This window comes from Carya illinoinensis, chromosome 1 (assembly GCF_018687715.1).
Source record: "Carya illinoinensis cultivar Pawnee chromosome 1, C.illinoinensisPawnee_v1, whole genome shotgun sequence".
NCBI classification, from domain to species: Eukaryota; Viridiplantae; Streptophyta; class Magnoliopsida; order Fagales; family Juglandaceae; genus Carya; species Carya illinoinensis.
In genome coordinates this window covers 57942333-57957996 of record NC_056752.1, presented here as the reverse complement: position 1 = coordinate 57957996, position 15664 = coordinate 57942333, and the positions used below count along the sequence as shown (strand labels likewise).

The 15664-nt window shown below is 40.4% G+C and overlaps 1 protein-coding gene across 2 annotated transcripts in view; it reads left to right on the top strand.

Annotated features, from left to right (window-relative positions):
• Positions 1-4364: 4364 nt before the first annotated feature.
• LOC122292922 overlaps positions 4365-15664 on the top strand; it is a 34297-nt gene continuing 22997 nt past the window's right edge. The window contains exons 1-2 of one of the 2 annotated variants that reach the window (XM_043101495.1): positions 4365-4494; positions 4617-5342. In XM_043101495.1, the coding sequence (XP_042957429.1) occupies positions 4749-5342 (594 nt within the window). In that variant the 5' untranslated portion in view covers positions 4365-4494; positions 4617-4748. Of the gene's footprint in view, positions 4495-4514; positions 5343-15664 lie in introns of those variants that run through there. The other variant, XM_043101487.1, reaches the window with a different exon arrangement.

Here is a 15664-nt window from a genome sequence, read left to right as displayed (position 1 = left end):
AGGAAGAAAAAGAACACTATTAAATTAGTGAAAGATGAGAATGGCAATGTAATGAAAGAAGCCTCAGACATTGATGGGGCTTTTAGGGGTTATTTTGGGAACATTTTTACCTCAGTTGAGCCTTCACCAAAGATCATTAACAGTTGTATGCAATATCTGGAACCTCGAGTATCACCAGAATTAAATAAGCTGTTGGATGTGGAATATACAAAGATAGAAGTTGACGAGGCCATAAAGATGATGGGGGTTCTAAAATCTCCGGGACTTGATGGTTTTAATGCCTGTTTTTTCCAAAAGCACTGGCAAGTTGTTGGAACTGAAGTGAGCACTGCAGTACTTCGATTCCTCAATGAAGGGGGTACACTCTCTCACCTAAACTATACTTATATAGCTTTAATTCCTAAAATGAAAAATCCTACTTTTGTGAGTGAATTTAGGCCTATTAGTCTTTGTAATGTCATGTATAAGATAATTGCCAAAGTAGTGGCTAATAGACTTAAGAGAGTATTACCTTATATCATTTCTTGTAATCAAAGAGCTTTCCTACCGGGAAGATCAATCACGGATAATGTTATGATTGCATATGAAGTCCTAAATTCAATGAAGACCCGAAAGAAAGGAAGAGTGGGGAATTTAGCTTTGAAACTCGATATGTCCAAAGCATACGATAGGGTAGAATGGAGGTTCTTGGAGGCACTTATGGAAAAACTTGGTTTTAGTGGCAAATTCATAAAGATAATATTGGAATGTATCAGTTCAGTTAGTTTTTCTATCTTGGTAAATGGCAAGCCAGGTGATGTTTTTTATCCAAAGAGGGGTTTAAGACAAGGTGATCCTTTGTCACCTTACTTGTTCATTCTATGTGCTGAAGGCCTTAGTTCACTTATAGTTGCTGCTGAAAAGAGGGGAGATATTAGAGGTGTTTCAGTGAGAAGAGGTGGGATAAGCATAAACCACTTAATGTTTGAAGATGATTGTATTCTTTTTTGTAGAGCAAAGATTTCGGGATGGGAAAAGATTCAATCTATTCTCCAAAGATATGAAGAAGCATCGGGTCAGCAGCTTAATAAACAGAAATCTTCTTTTTTCTTTAGTTCAAATACAAAAACTAAAGATAAAGAAGACATTATCACAGTAGCTGGAGGGGGGGTGTGTGGAAGCTATGAACGATACTTAGGGATGCCAGCTTTGGTGGGAAGATCACAATTCAAAACTTTTCGAGGCATTAAGGAATGTATGGCAAAAAATAAGTAGCTGGAAGTTTTCTTTTTTAACTCAAGCTGGAAGGGAAGTTCTCATCAAATCAGTCCTACAAGCAATGCCAACTTATACTATGAATGTGTTTAGATTACCAAAAAAGCTATGCCAAGACATCACAAGTTTAATTTCAAGATTTTGGTGGGGAAGCAAGGAGAAAGAGAGAAAAATTCATTGGAAGAATTGGAGCACAATGGGAAAACCAAAGAATGAAGGTGGTATGGGTTTTAGGGACTTGGAGCGGTTCAATGAAGCCTTACTTGCCAAACAATGCTGGCGCATGATGCAGTGTCCATCCTCTTTAGTTGCTCAAGTGTTTCAAGATAAGTACTATAAAAAAAAGCATATTCTAGAGTCAAAACTAGGCAGGGGACCATCTTTGATATGGAGGAGTTTATGTTTGGCAATGGGTTTATTGAAATAAGGATTTAGATGGAGAGTGGGCAATGGGCAGCAGATAAAGATTTAGGGGCATAAATGGCTCCAATCTCCAACATCTTTCTGTGTTCAATCTCAAGGAAGGGTGCTAGATCAATACTCTACAGTTCATATGCTTTTTAACAGTGATGGTCAGGGCTGGAACAAAGAACTCATCACAGAAGTTTTTGAGAATGAGGAAGCTAAACAGATTTGTAACTTACCAATCAGTCGTTATGGAAATCCTGACAAATGCTACTGGGGACATACAAATGATGGAATTTATACTGTGAAGAGTGGTTATTATGCTGCCCTACACCAACAAAGGATGAAGAAGGGAGAATCATCCATGAAGACTGGCTTAGAAAACTGCTGGAAAAGACTGTGGAGACTAGAGATCCCAGAGACAGTGAAACATTTTATATAGAAAGCTTGCCAAAATGCCCTACCTTCACAAAAGAATCTGTACAAGAAACAGGTTATTAAGGACCCTATGTGTATGATTTGTAAGGCTAAGGAAGAAACGGTAACTCATGTGCTATGGAGATGTATTGCAGCCATTGATGTCTGGATGGACAGTTTAAGCCCAGGTCAGAAATGGTGCATGAATGAAAGTGAGTTTATGGCATTATGGAAAAGCTTATCAGACAAGTTGAAAGAAAATGTGTTGCAATGGGTAGCTGTTGCAATGTGGAGGATTTGGTTGAGAAGAAATAAATATTTGTTTCAAGGCAAGATGGAAGATCCTAGAAATATAGGCAAAGATGTTGCTGAGCTATTGGTCCAGTTTCAAGAAGCGCAGGACAAGATGAAGGGGCTATTCTCAAGGGGGAATAGCAATGTCTAGAGTGCATCGGTGGAAAAAACCTAGTGAGAGATTTATAAAAGTGAATTGGGATGCAGCAGTGGATGAAGGTGCAAAGAAAATGGGAATTGAGGTGATTGTGCGAGATACTAATGGCGACATATTGGCAACTTTATTTGCCAATAAACCTTTTTAGTCTAAATCTGTTTTAGCTTAATGTTTAGCTTTATGTAGAGCCTTGGAACTTTGTGATGAGCTTAATCTCAAAAATGTTATTTTTGAAGGTAATGCACAGGTAGTGGTAAAAGCAGTAAACACAAAGGGTGAAAATTGGTTTTGGTTTGGGCAAGTGATGAAAGATATACAAGGATTGCTGCAAAGAAGGATTGATTGGAGAGTATCGTGGGTACCACAAACAGCAAACTGTGTAGCACATCAGTTGGCTAAATTAAGTTTTCATTATGAGAGTGAGATTGTAATGGTCAAGGAAGGTCTTGAGATTATCTTAGATAATGTCTTGTTAGACAAACTCTGTAATTGATCAATTTTATCAATGATATGTCATTTAAAAAAAAATATATATATATAGTATATTAAAATCGATTTTTTTTTTTTTTTGAAAATAAGAATCCATTCATCTTAACGAAGTTACAAATGTGACTTATCAATACAGGAAAATCCCGACTATAAGCCAACCTAAGCATCTGCTCTGGAGTATCCCCGCATACGAAGTAGCGGACATTATCTTAACTTCTAAACCTCTCCGAAGAAAGAAATCACTCTGTATAAAACAGAATGATCCGTCCCTCTAACCTTCTAAGAAGGTGGATTAAGGGACATCACAGCTTTGGACACTAAGTCTAGAAGCGTATTCCTAAGCTATTACAAACAAAAATACCAACAAACTACGCTACCATACAACCAAACACCAACAAAACTGATCAGCGGTGAGGGCCCGGCGGCACACCTACCCCAGACGACAGCCTCAGGAGCCCAAGCACAACACGAGTACTCAGCTTGCGTGCGGACCACAGAACCTCCATCAGAGGTTGGCCGAACCTCCACTGGCCGTAACACCGACTGCCTTTCTCCACAGCACGAGCCTCGGGTTGTGTCCGGTCAAAAAACCTCAACACCCGCTCAATTTACAACAAGAAATACAAAACAAAACTCAGAAAAACTAATAAAACTGACGAGAGAAAAGAAAAAACACAAACCAGTGGTGCGTGCAACGCAACCACTCTTAGAGGGAGTCCGACAGTCGTTCGGTGATCACCCAGAGTCTTAGGACCCAGAAAAGCCAGGTTCTGAGTCGGCAAGTGGCTCCCCGGTGGCGCGTGACAGCCACGCTCTAGGTCTGTCTGAGACTCCGTCCCGCACGTGCGGGCTACGCTCCCTCTCTTTCGGCCCCGCGTTCGGTGGTCTTGAAGATCGGCAACTGTCCAACGCTCTGATGGGTTGCATGTTGACAGTCGATGGCTGGAAACGATCCCGCCGAAACTCCCCTCCTTTATTTACCTGAAAACCTACATAAACTCAAAACAAAAGGAAAAAAAACACAGAAACAGCAGATAGAGAGAAGAAGGGGAAAGGGAGGGGGAGGAGCCGAAGCTCCCACCCCCGTCGATCGATCTGGTCTGTTAGGATTTTATGGAAAGAGAACGAAAATTTGAACCGAATTGAAAATTGATAAAATTGAAATACCAATTTAAAAGGATAGCGTAATCGATTTTAAAAAATTAAAGCTAGTACATATTAATTGAAGAGCAATGCTACATACAGTCATTTTTGCATACTCTCTGCGCACTCCACTGATATGATTGGCTGAATTAATTTTTTTTAATATCCAACCAATCATATCACTAGAGTGCATAAAAGAGTACACAAAAAGGACTGCACATAAAATTTTTATTAATTGAATCTTATATTTTGCTTAAAATCAAATCCGACCGTACTGATTACGCTCCGATTAGCTCAATGAAAGTTGCCGGAATGGAATACTGCTTCCGGAAAAGGTACCGGAATACTGTTTTTGATTGATTTTCTGACATTCTCGATTAATTTTGAGCTAGCTCTGAGCTGAGAGCAACTGCAAGTTTATGGTATTGTGTAAAACAAATTCTAATTTCTATCGCAGAGGAATGAGAGAGCGTTAACAAGACGAGAAGAAGAAGCTCATTTCTATTTCTTCTTTGTCATCTACTATATTTGGGGATATTGCCGAGAGTTGAGTTTTTGTGTTGCATATTATCATAGTTGGAGAATAGAAATGTCAGAACCCATGGTAAGAGTGATTCGAGGTGGTCTTGTCAGGCTTATTCACTACTGTCAGCTGTCAAAACCAATTCGCACCCCTTCGTCTTCTTCAAATCCAAATAATGCCTTTGCCTCTTCTGTTCGAGCTTACTCGTCTTCTCTTTCACCCGTCAATTCAAGGACTTCCATGATCTCTCAATTCCATTCAAGGCCCACTTCCTCAAAAGCCGTCAATCCTAACACATCGTCTTTATCTCCCAGAAGCTTGCTTTTTTTCACGATTAAACCAGGTCATAGCTCTATATCTGGTGCTGGGTTTGGGGTTAGGTTATTCTCCACGAATCCGGACCTGGGCAAAAGGGTTTTCCGGGAGAAGCCCGCCACAGCTCTTACTTCCACATTCTCCCGCTATCGCGAAGCTATTGGGTTGCAAATTGAGGCTTTCTTGAGGAGAAACTCTCTGATTCTCATTGGGGCCGGAGGACTTTTAGTTTGTGCTTTGCTCTGGAGGATTATGTTTGGGATAGCAAACACCTTCGTTGGCCTCTCCGAAGGCATGGCCAAGTATGGCTTTCTCGCCCTCTCTTCGGCTATCGTTGCTTTCGCAGTAAGTTCTTTTAATTCAAATCCCTCTTTAATTATTGTTATCAATTTCTTCAATTTTCTGGAATTATAAACTAAAGTAATATAAATTTCTTCAAATTTCTGGAAATATAAATTAAAATAAATGATCAATTGATTGATGCACAACACATTCTTCCGAGGCATGGCCAAGTTCTCAAAGATTGATGTGATTCTGGAACGTTGCATAGGCATATCATTTTTTAAAATTTAGTACCTTGCATTTCTTGCTCCAGATGCTTTGCCGGGTCTGTACTTATGTTTCTTCTTCTTAGTTGGCAACCTAGCTCCCTTGGAAACAAGCGTTACACATCAATGCAATTTCGCTTGTCTTTTAGGTTTTTCAGTATTTCAATTGTAACGGGCACTATGATCTCACAAATTGATCTCCGAATTAATGTGGTACGTGTCAAGGGATATTTATGCACTGTGTTACATTCCACTAGTTGATGCATTGCAATTGATAGAACTTGTCTTGTCAAGCAAGGGAAGAGGTCCCAGCCCTGCCCCGCCCTGCTGTCACACCCTGAAACCATGGGATTAAGGGAATGATACTTTCTTAAAAATGGGATTGTGAGTAAATAACTACCATATGATTTTCATAAGTAAATTTGTTCTTTCTTTCTTTCTAGCAGATCACTGAGTGCATAAGATCAATTTCATGTAAAATAAAAAATACTAAAAGCCACCAACCATTAAATAAATCATAATGTATCATAACCAATTACATTAAGAAGTCTGAAACCACAAACTAACCTCCCATAGAATAGCAATTCTTAATGATATAACTAAAATTCAGTAACCATTAAATAAACCATATTGTGTCATAGTCATTGACATTAAGAAGTTTGAAACCACAAACTATTTTATTGATAAGCAAGTTTGAAACCACAAACTAGTGTATATCACGCCAACATTTTCCCTTGTGTTGACATAGAGGCCTCTTTTGGTTGCACATATGAGATGAGATGAAAGTTGAAATTTGAATAAAATATCGTTAGAATATTATTTTTTAATATTATTTTTGTTTTGAGATTTGAAAAAGTTGAATTGTTGATTGTATTTTATATGAGAGTTTGAGAAATTTGTAACAATTAGATAAGATGAGATGAGATGGTTTGTGTAACCAAACGAGGTCATAATTTGTACAAAAGTCATTTCAATTGAACTTGAGAAATAACTTGAGTTCGTAATATCATATTTGAGCTAAGTGGGGAGAACATTCATGTGAAATATCCCTAAGCCATTTCACTTGTGGTTATACTACTTTGACCCTATATGACTAAGTTATGTTATCCAACCTTTGGGATCAACTTTTCCCATCCCTCGTTTAAGAAGAAACATCATTCTTTTGAATGACCTCCCTTATTAACCTCAACTTCATTCTCTTATGGTCCACTCAGAAAGCCATCCCCAGTAACCACACAACCATTGTTTTGGCTGCAATGAAAGGTCCCATTAAAGAAAGGAAGGCCCCACTCACGAGCTTTGATTCCAAAATCTTCATTACAAATTCCTCACATTGCCATAGGGTTACAATAAGGTTCTCACTTTTTTTATATCAATTTTTCTTTCACTTGGGTGCATGTAGGGGTGGCAATATGTAACAGAATCCTTTAACCCAACATGAATGCAACACAAAATTAATGGGTTTGGGTCGAAACAAGTTGACCCATTGAGGCACGATTCATTAATAGGTCACTAACGGGTCAATCCGCCTAACCCCTTAGTGACCTGTTTAGACCCGTTAATTTTTTTACTCAAAATCACAATTATAGCCTTTTTAACTTATAAACAACAATACCCTAACCCTATTTCATATTTCCTAACTCTCTCTCAGACCCTCATTCTCTCTTAATTCTCAATTAAATCAGTTCTCACAATTTATGACCGCCTTCCACACTTCCTCTAGATTGTAATTTTGAACTTTAAAGAATTTGGTGGGATTCCTTAAAGTCCAGTTGTGTCGCGAGGGGTCAAATAGGAATGTTATTGTTGATCAAAAGTGCTTTGAGTTCAAGAAGGTCAATGGTAGGTGGTAGAGAATCACGGAGAGCAGTTGTTGCGCTGTGAAATACATTTCCATGGATCTAGAATCGTTGGGATGGCTAGCTATCATGGTGAAGGAAGGTGTAGCCAATGGGGGTTCATCCAAATTTTTTTTTAGATCGAGAAGAAATGGGGCTCAGGTCTTGGCGGTTCTTTTCCTTATCGGAGTTTGGCAAACTGAAGCGGCATAGGTTGTTAGTGATTCCGGAAGGGAGGGATGGGGTAGGGTGGAGGATTTTCGGGGATATGTTGAAGCAGCTCTCTGCAACTTCCTCTGTTTTGGGAGGGAAAAACAGCGGTAGTCACCCATGAAGGCCTTCTCCTCCGTTGCATAATCTGCCGCTTCCGTCTTATAGGGAGGCACTCCAAGGTCAGTTTGAGGGGCATCAAGATGCAAAAAAGGCAGAGATGGTAGGTCTGCCTAGGTTAGAGATGGTAGCTCTTTCGGAAGGTACTTAGTGTGGTGAAGGGATGGCAGAGGCTATGTTGTCTCGAAAGAGGAAACTTGGATGGAAGCGTTGTCTGATATTGAAAAGCAGATGGGAGAGTTGTATAATAAAATGTAGTGGTTGAAGCGGTGCGTTTTGAGGCAGGATGAAGTGGGCTTGGGTTTGAGTGGAATGGGCTAGGGCAAGCCCAGTGGGCCCAGTAAGGAAGGAATGGGGAAGGGGAAGGGGAGGGCCTTTAGCCTAGGTGATGAAGAAACAGCCCTCGGTTGAAGATGGAAACAACATGAAGATCCAGGCCCATTGGTGAGTGGGCCTAAGCCGTCGTCGCCAATGAGGCCTCAGGCGACCTTGCTGCCGCTCTTCGTCCCGTTGGAGGACGTCATGGCGCCAACAATGCCCTGAGAATGGAGACAACTCTCGGTGCATTCCCGACGGCACAACTGGCTCAATGTTATCGGAACTTGCATAGAAAGGTGCGACGGAGGTCATCGGCACTTCCTTGATGCCAATGTAGAGGTTCTGTGAGGCCGGCTCAAGTTCAAATGCACAAATCATTCCCTCGGCATTGCAAACTCTACTAGAGAAAGTTGCAGAACCAAGTGGTGAGCCCATTTTCACGTATAGGTTGCCGGTTTATGCACAAACCACGTTGACGGTCACTGGCGTCTCTTTAGCCTTAACTCAGACAGTGGCTCTGGTGCCGGAAGTAGAAGATGAATTTTCAAAGCATGGGAAGTAAAAAAAACCGTGCTCTCTCTAGATTTTTTAGAGGAAGAGGAGGTAATTGAGCCTATATTAGATGGGGACATCAATAAGGAGATGTGGTTGTTGGAATTGGAAGGGGGCCAGATGTTTTGGAGGAGGTTGAGTTGAGGGATCATACTACGGATATTGTGACCAGCGGGGTTGAGGGTGATAAGGATGAGATGGATAGCCCCATCCCGCTACATACTCTTTCTCCAAAGCTGGTGTATAGTTTTTCTTCGGACTGGGTGCTAAAAGAAGTTGAGAAACTTCATGAATGTGTGGGGATATCGTGTCCTGGGTTTGAAGATCAGTTCCAAGGCCCTTCTAATTGCGATAGAGGTAGGGAGAACTACAATTCTAAAATTAGCAGTGAAACAAGACCAGGATTTGAAATGCCTAAAGAGTTCTATTAACTACGATAACAAGGAAGGAAGTGTGGGGAGGGAGAGGTTGGAGGGAGGGGGTCATTGTCTTTTATTAATGCCTAAAATCCTTTCTTGGAATGTAAAGAGGGTCAATGATGTGAATAAGTGCCTTCGCATTAGATCTCTTCTCCGTATCTAGAAGGTTGACATTGTTTGCCTTCAAGAGACTAAGTTGTGTGGTATTTATAGAAACATAATCCGTAGTCTGTGGGGCTGCTACTTTGTGGGGTGGTGTTATTTAGCTTCATCGAGGGCTTCGGGAGGTTGTTGGTGATGTGGGATAATCGAGTGGTGGAGATGATTGAGGAATGTATTGGGTTGTTTTCAATGGCTGTGTCTTTTAAAAACATTGAGGATGGCTGGACGTGGGCTCTAGCGAGTGTGTATGGGCCCAATGCAGATAGAGAGAGAAGTTTTTTGTGGGAGGAATTGGCGGGTCTACATTCCGTTTGGGATTTACCTTGGGTTTTTTGTGATGATTTTAATATTGTTTGGTTCCCTACTGAAAGGGACGGGGCATCTACATTGACAGGTACAATGGACGCTTTTTCAGAGCTAATTTTTGACTTGAATCTTGTGGACCTTCCATTGCGAGGGGTGGCCTATACTTGGTCCAATAGGCGAGGAGGGTCACGGCTGATAAATTTTTAGTCTCTTCTTCTTGGGAGACGCATTTCCCGGATCTATGCCAGTAAAGGTTGCCGCGGGTATGTTCCGATTATTTTCCAATTTTGCTTGATTGTGGTGGCATTCATGGGGGTAGGCATTCCTTCAAATTTGAGAATATGTGGTTGGAGGTTGAAGGATTCGTGGAGAAGGTAAAGGATTGGTGGGATGGTTATTCTTTTGATGGTACTCCTAGCTTCATAGTGGCAGGTCAACTTAAAGCCCTCAAGTCCGATGTAGAGAAGTGGAAGAAGTTTTTAGACATACAGAAGTGCAGAGAAATATCCTTTGGGAAGAGTTGCATGCTTTGTAGGAAGGGGTTGGAAGCTAAAAGTATTTGGGATGGAGTGGTAGAGAAGATTGAGAAAAGATTATCGGGTTGGAAGCTGTTATACCTATCAAAAGTGGGGAGATTAGCTCTCATTAAAAGCACCCTTTCCAATCTCCCTACCTACTATTTTTCTCTATTCCCATTACCAGTGGGGTGGGAAACCAGATAGAGAAGTTGTTTAGAGCTTTCCTGTGGGGGGGCATGGGGTAGGAATTCAAATTTCACCTTGTGAGTTGGCAAAGGTTGAGCTGTCTGATTGAGAATGGGGGATTAGGGGTGCGAAATTTGTGTGTGTTCAACAAGACACTTTTAGGGAAGTGGCTGTGGAGGTACTAAATGGAAGGGAACTCGCTGTGCAAGGAGGTCATTGATCACAAGTATGGTTGTGTGTTGGGGGGATGGTGTTCTATAAAGGGTAGGGGGTCTTATGGAGTAAGCGTATGGAAATTCATAAGAAAGGGTGGAACACTTTTGAAAAACATCTCAAGTTTGAGGTGGGTGATGGAGCACAAACCCACTTTTGGTTAGTTGTTTGGAGTGGGGAGAGTCCTGTTTGCACTGTATTTCCAGTAGTCTTTAACTTGGCTGGAAATCAGCAGGTCCCAATTTTAGAAGTACTATGTCATGCCAATGGGATGGTAACTTGGAATGTCACTTTTACAAGAAATGCTCAGGATTGGAAACTTGAAGAACTGGTAGATTTTTACAGTTATTTGTATTCAGCAAAGCTAGGTGTCAATGGAGGTGACCAAATGTTGTGGACTCACATGAGGAGCAAAAAGTTTATTGTTAAATCTTTTTACAAGGTTTTGACAATCCAACAGCCTACATTCCTTCCGTGGAAGAGTAAATGGAAGGTGTTAGTACATTCCAAAGTTGCTCTCTTTATTTGGATAGCTGCACGAGGGAAGATTTTAACGGTTGATAATCTTAGAAAGCGATGTATGGTTGTCATGGAGTGGTGCTATATGTGTAAAAAGAGTGGGGAATTGATAGATCACTTGCTTTTACATTGTGAGGTGGTTGGGGAGTTATGAGCTGGAATCCTTAGTAGAGCCAGGCTGAGTTGGGTTATGCCTAGGAGTGTGGTGGAGCTACTTGCATGCTGGAATAGGCCTCACAGTAGCGCTCAATTGGCCGCTGTGTGGCAGATGATACCTTTGTGCTTAATGTGGTGTTTATGGTCAGAAAGGAATGATAGGTACTTTAACAATAAGGGGCGTGGAGTGGGGGAAATCGGGAATTTTTTTGTATTCTCTATTTTTCAATGGTTTTCTGCTATGTCCTAAAGGGCAGGAATGTTCATGAGTTTATATTTTCTTTATAGCTTACTAGAATGTAACTAGGTGTCTCACTTTGTGTACTTCCTGTGTACTTGGCATTGCCTAGTCTCTTTCTATTCAATAAAGATTATTACTTATCAAAAAATTTTGAACTTATGTAGTTAGTTTTATATTTTTAGGAGATATTGTGATTTTAACTTTTATATGAAATTATATTAATTGGGTCAAATGGATTATTTGAGTCAATTCAACCATTTTATATAATTGAGTTGACACAGGTCGTGCTGTGTCAATATATTTTTAATTAATTCATAACAGGTCAAAACGGGTCGTGTCGTGTCAATCCATTATTTTAATGGGTCGTATTAGGGTTTGGAAATCTGGCCTGTTAAGCTTAACGGGTTGTGTTCGGGTTGACCCATAGTGTATAATATAGACGACTTGACATGACTTGTTAATATGATTTGTCACCCATAGGTGCATGCAAATTCATAACCCTTGGAGTTCAAAGCATATGACATTTGCACATTTTTTTTTTCTTTTTTTTATGAATAATACGACATTTGCACATTTCATGAAGTCATAAGCATCATCCTTTAATATATGAATTTTCATGGCAAGATTTGCGTTTTTTTTTTTATAGGTATGGCAAGATATGCATATTTTTCTTAAAGTCAGGATGCTGTCCTATTATCATACATGTATTTCTTAAACATAACATAAAATGGTTCGATCTATATTTTTTCGTGAAATAACTTCAAATTTTCAAGACATTTTGTGATCATAGTATATTTTTTAATGCAACAAAGTAAAGCAGCCCAAATAGAAAGTTTCAAATAAACTTTTCTTAAAAGTTATCTAGGCATTTTACAATGTCTAGATTAATCAAATCCACTTAACTAGGTTGTCAACTTTCATTTGCTTAAATTCCTTAACCAAACATAAATTCACCTTGCTAGAACATGAGTGGGATCACTACTTATAAAAAAAAAGAAAAGAACATGAGTGGGATCACTCTTATGAAGCCATAAAAGAAGTATCTTACCCGAGAACTGAAGTTCATAAGCTCTCAGCTTGTCTTTTTTTATATGTTTAAGTTCTTAACTTATGAGTCCTACATTCATCTCTCAAAGATCATGCAATAATCTATTAGGAAAAACAACCTGGAACTACATTATGCTCATTATTGAGATTCACTTCTTTCGATATTTCACCCTTTATACCTATTAGATGTTTTTTTATCAATAAATAAGATTTTATTGATCGAAGAGGAATAGGCAAAAGCGTAATACATGGGTCATAATACAAGAGCAACACCTAAGAGTGATGTTCTAGTGTTACAACAAATTCGTGAATGGTCATGCCATTAAAATCTATTACAATTGACCATTGGAACAAAGTGTTAAAAGAATGTTCTAAGTTCATCCAATGACCACTCTCGATCTTTGGAACTTTGCTCGTTCCTCTCCCCCTAAAGACACCACCATAGGCAAATTGGAACCATCTTCCAAATTGCGGCAATCTGAGAAGTGCATTGGAGACCTCTCCATGAAGCAGAAGGCATCACCCAAGCTACAACCACCCTAGCAAGAAGTCATTCCACGAAGTCGTGGCAATCTCACAATGCTTTAGTAGATGATCGATGGATTCTCCGCTTTTTTTACACAAGCAACACAAATCCAAAACTATGATTTGTCGTTTCCTTAGGTTGTTGATAGTGAGAATCTTCCCTAAAGAATGTCCATACAAAGAAGGATATCGTTCAAATGCTCTTCCACGAAAATGGATTTACATTACGCTTAGAGATGGATTGGTAGAAGGAGCATAATGTGAACTTCCCTTTCGCCAAGGGTCGCCAAAAAAGCTTGTCTTCACCTCCCCCGTCACAAGAACAAAATAAATTAGATTTTAAAATTCAAAGATTGCTTCAACTTCACAATCATGGACAACTCTTAAGAAATGTGATATTCCATTGGGGAGTGCTGCTAGATTGGTCAAGGAGGTCCGCAATCGAGGCTTCCTTCATTCTTGCTATACCAAAGAAGTTTGGAAAGGCTTCATTAAGTGCCCTATCACCATACCATATATCATGCTAGAATTTGATTCGGGACTCATCACCTGCATTAAATGGGTAAAACTAGAAAATTCAGTCCATCCATGCTGAATGTGCTTCAAGAGCCCCATCCCATGGGATCCACTCACCTTGTTTGAGCCCCAACCTCCCCACGCTCTATTATGCCTTCAACTCCCACGTGCGGACACGTGAAAATCAAGGCGTCGGGATGATAATAACACGGGTCACATACCTCAATGACAAGTGTTAAGTGTGTGCACATGCAACACTTGTAAGACAAAAGATTCAGTGGATATGTTAAAGTCAATCAACTAAGTACCATAATTATTAAATACAAATTCGTTTAAATACAAGCGTTTCAAAAAATATTACAGTTGTCTAGTAAAAATTTAATAAAACCACAACACAAGATCCAAAAGCGGGAAACAAATTCCGATATAAAAGCAAGTGGCACCAAATCATTCCTCCGGCGGAGCCACCTCCTCAGCCTCAGCCTCCTCGACATCTGCATCAAAATCTATGGTACTAAAGGACGGTATTGTAGGTAAGTAATAATCCAAACAGCTCACAAAATAAAAATACATTCATGCAACAACAATATACATGCACATGATGATAGATGCACGAGGCCCAAAAATCATCATTTTCCAAAATGAATAATTTTTCACGCATGCCAAAATCTCATTTTGGCTCAAAACATTTCCGTTAAAACATCCATCATTTTCCCAGAAAATGGCCTAACATAAATTCCACCATTTTTCCAGAAATAGAAAATGGTCCACATAAATATAATTTATCAAAACCTAGCCATTTTGTGAGATATCCAATTTTACTGTATGCACCATGATCTTCCTTAGGGATCATTGGCACACTTTGGCTCTCACCCAGTTCCGCGCCCAATGCGTATCATGACTAGGCATCATCTAGCCCTCGCCAGCAGAGGGGCCACAGAGTTAGCACAACGACATTACTATATCGTCTGAGCTTGTTGTCGCCCAGTGACAACTCAGGGGACGTCACTCAGTATATTCTGCTCCAGAGTGACCAGAGTAACTCCACCGAGATAATGCCCTATCTCGGCTTAGGGTCATGATACACACACACCCAAAAATTCATTTACATATGAAAACTCAGTTTTCATTTCCAACACATGAACATACATGCAATTATGCGAAAACTCAGTTTTCCTTTACAAACATGAGTATGCATGCACTTATGCCATGTATGACAAGACATGAACATCCAACAACCAAAAAATCCCAACCTCAACTAATCACACAAACAACTTCGTTCTCCAATCCAACCGACCCCTGACTCCTTGAACTCAGTCCGGCACAACCAATCAAATTCACAAAATAATTATTAATGCAAAATATATTTAAATCTCAAAAATTATTTAAAAAATACTTACAGCGCTATAATATAATTTTCAGAGGATCAATAAGCTGCAAAAGGTGTTGGCAAAGCAACGTCACAGTGCAAAATGCATTATGGCTGTGGGTCTTAGAATACCCAAATTTGAATGGAGACAAACGAAGACTAAGGATGTCTAGGTTAAGGCTTAGGGGTGTTGGTGAAGCTAAAGGTAGAGGTGGTTGGCTGTGGGTGGTGGTGTAGGCGGCAGTTGAAGGCCAAAAAGCCCAAATCGAAAAATGTGATGGTTGAGCTTCACCGGTGGAGGGTTAGAGTTGGGGAAGGGTGGTTTGGGTTACTGGGAGGCCAATGAAGAAGTGGTGAAGATATGGTAGCCAACGGCGGTGCGATGGCAGCATTGGAACACAAAAGGGCCGCGGCTTTGATTCTCTCATGGCGGTTAACGTCGGCACAAGAGGGGTTGATATTGGAAGGGGAAGGACGCCGGCCGTAGGTGAACAGAATGGGCGGGATGGTATTGGCCACACCAGCATGCGGCGGCGCACAGGAGAGGACGAAGAAAACAGACGAAGGAGGGAGGGAAACTCGTGGGTTTCGGGCTGGCTACTGTGGCGGAGGAGGCTATGGGGGGTGTAGACCGGTGTAGGGGAGGTCGCTAGTATGAGTTGGGCCGGTGGGTGGTGGTGTTCTGGTTGGGTCACGGCAGCTAGAGTGGATCGGGTAGGGGGAATGGGAGCTCGTCGGGTGCAAGGGAGGGAAAAGGAAGAGAGAAAAAGAAATAGAAGGGAAAAGGAAAGAAAAAGAAAAGGAAAAAGGGAAAAAGAAAAATGGAGGGAAAGAAATGAGGTCCAATTCTCACAACTTGGGTAATAAAATTGATCCAACGAAAATATTTCAAAACAGCAATTTA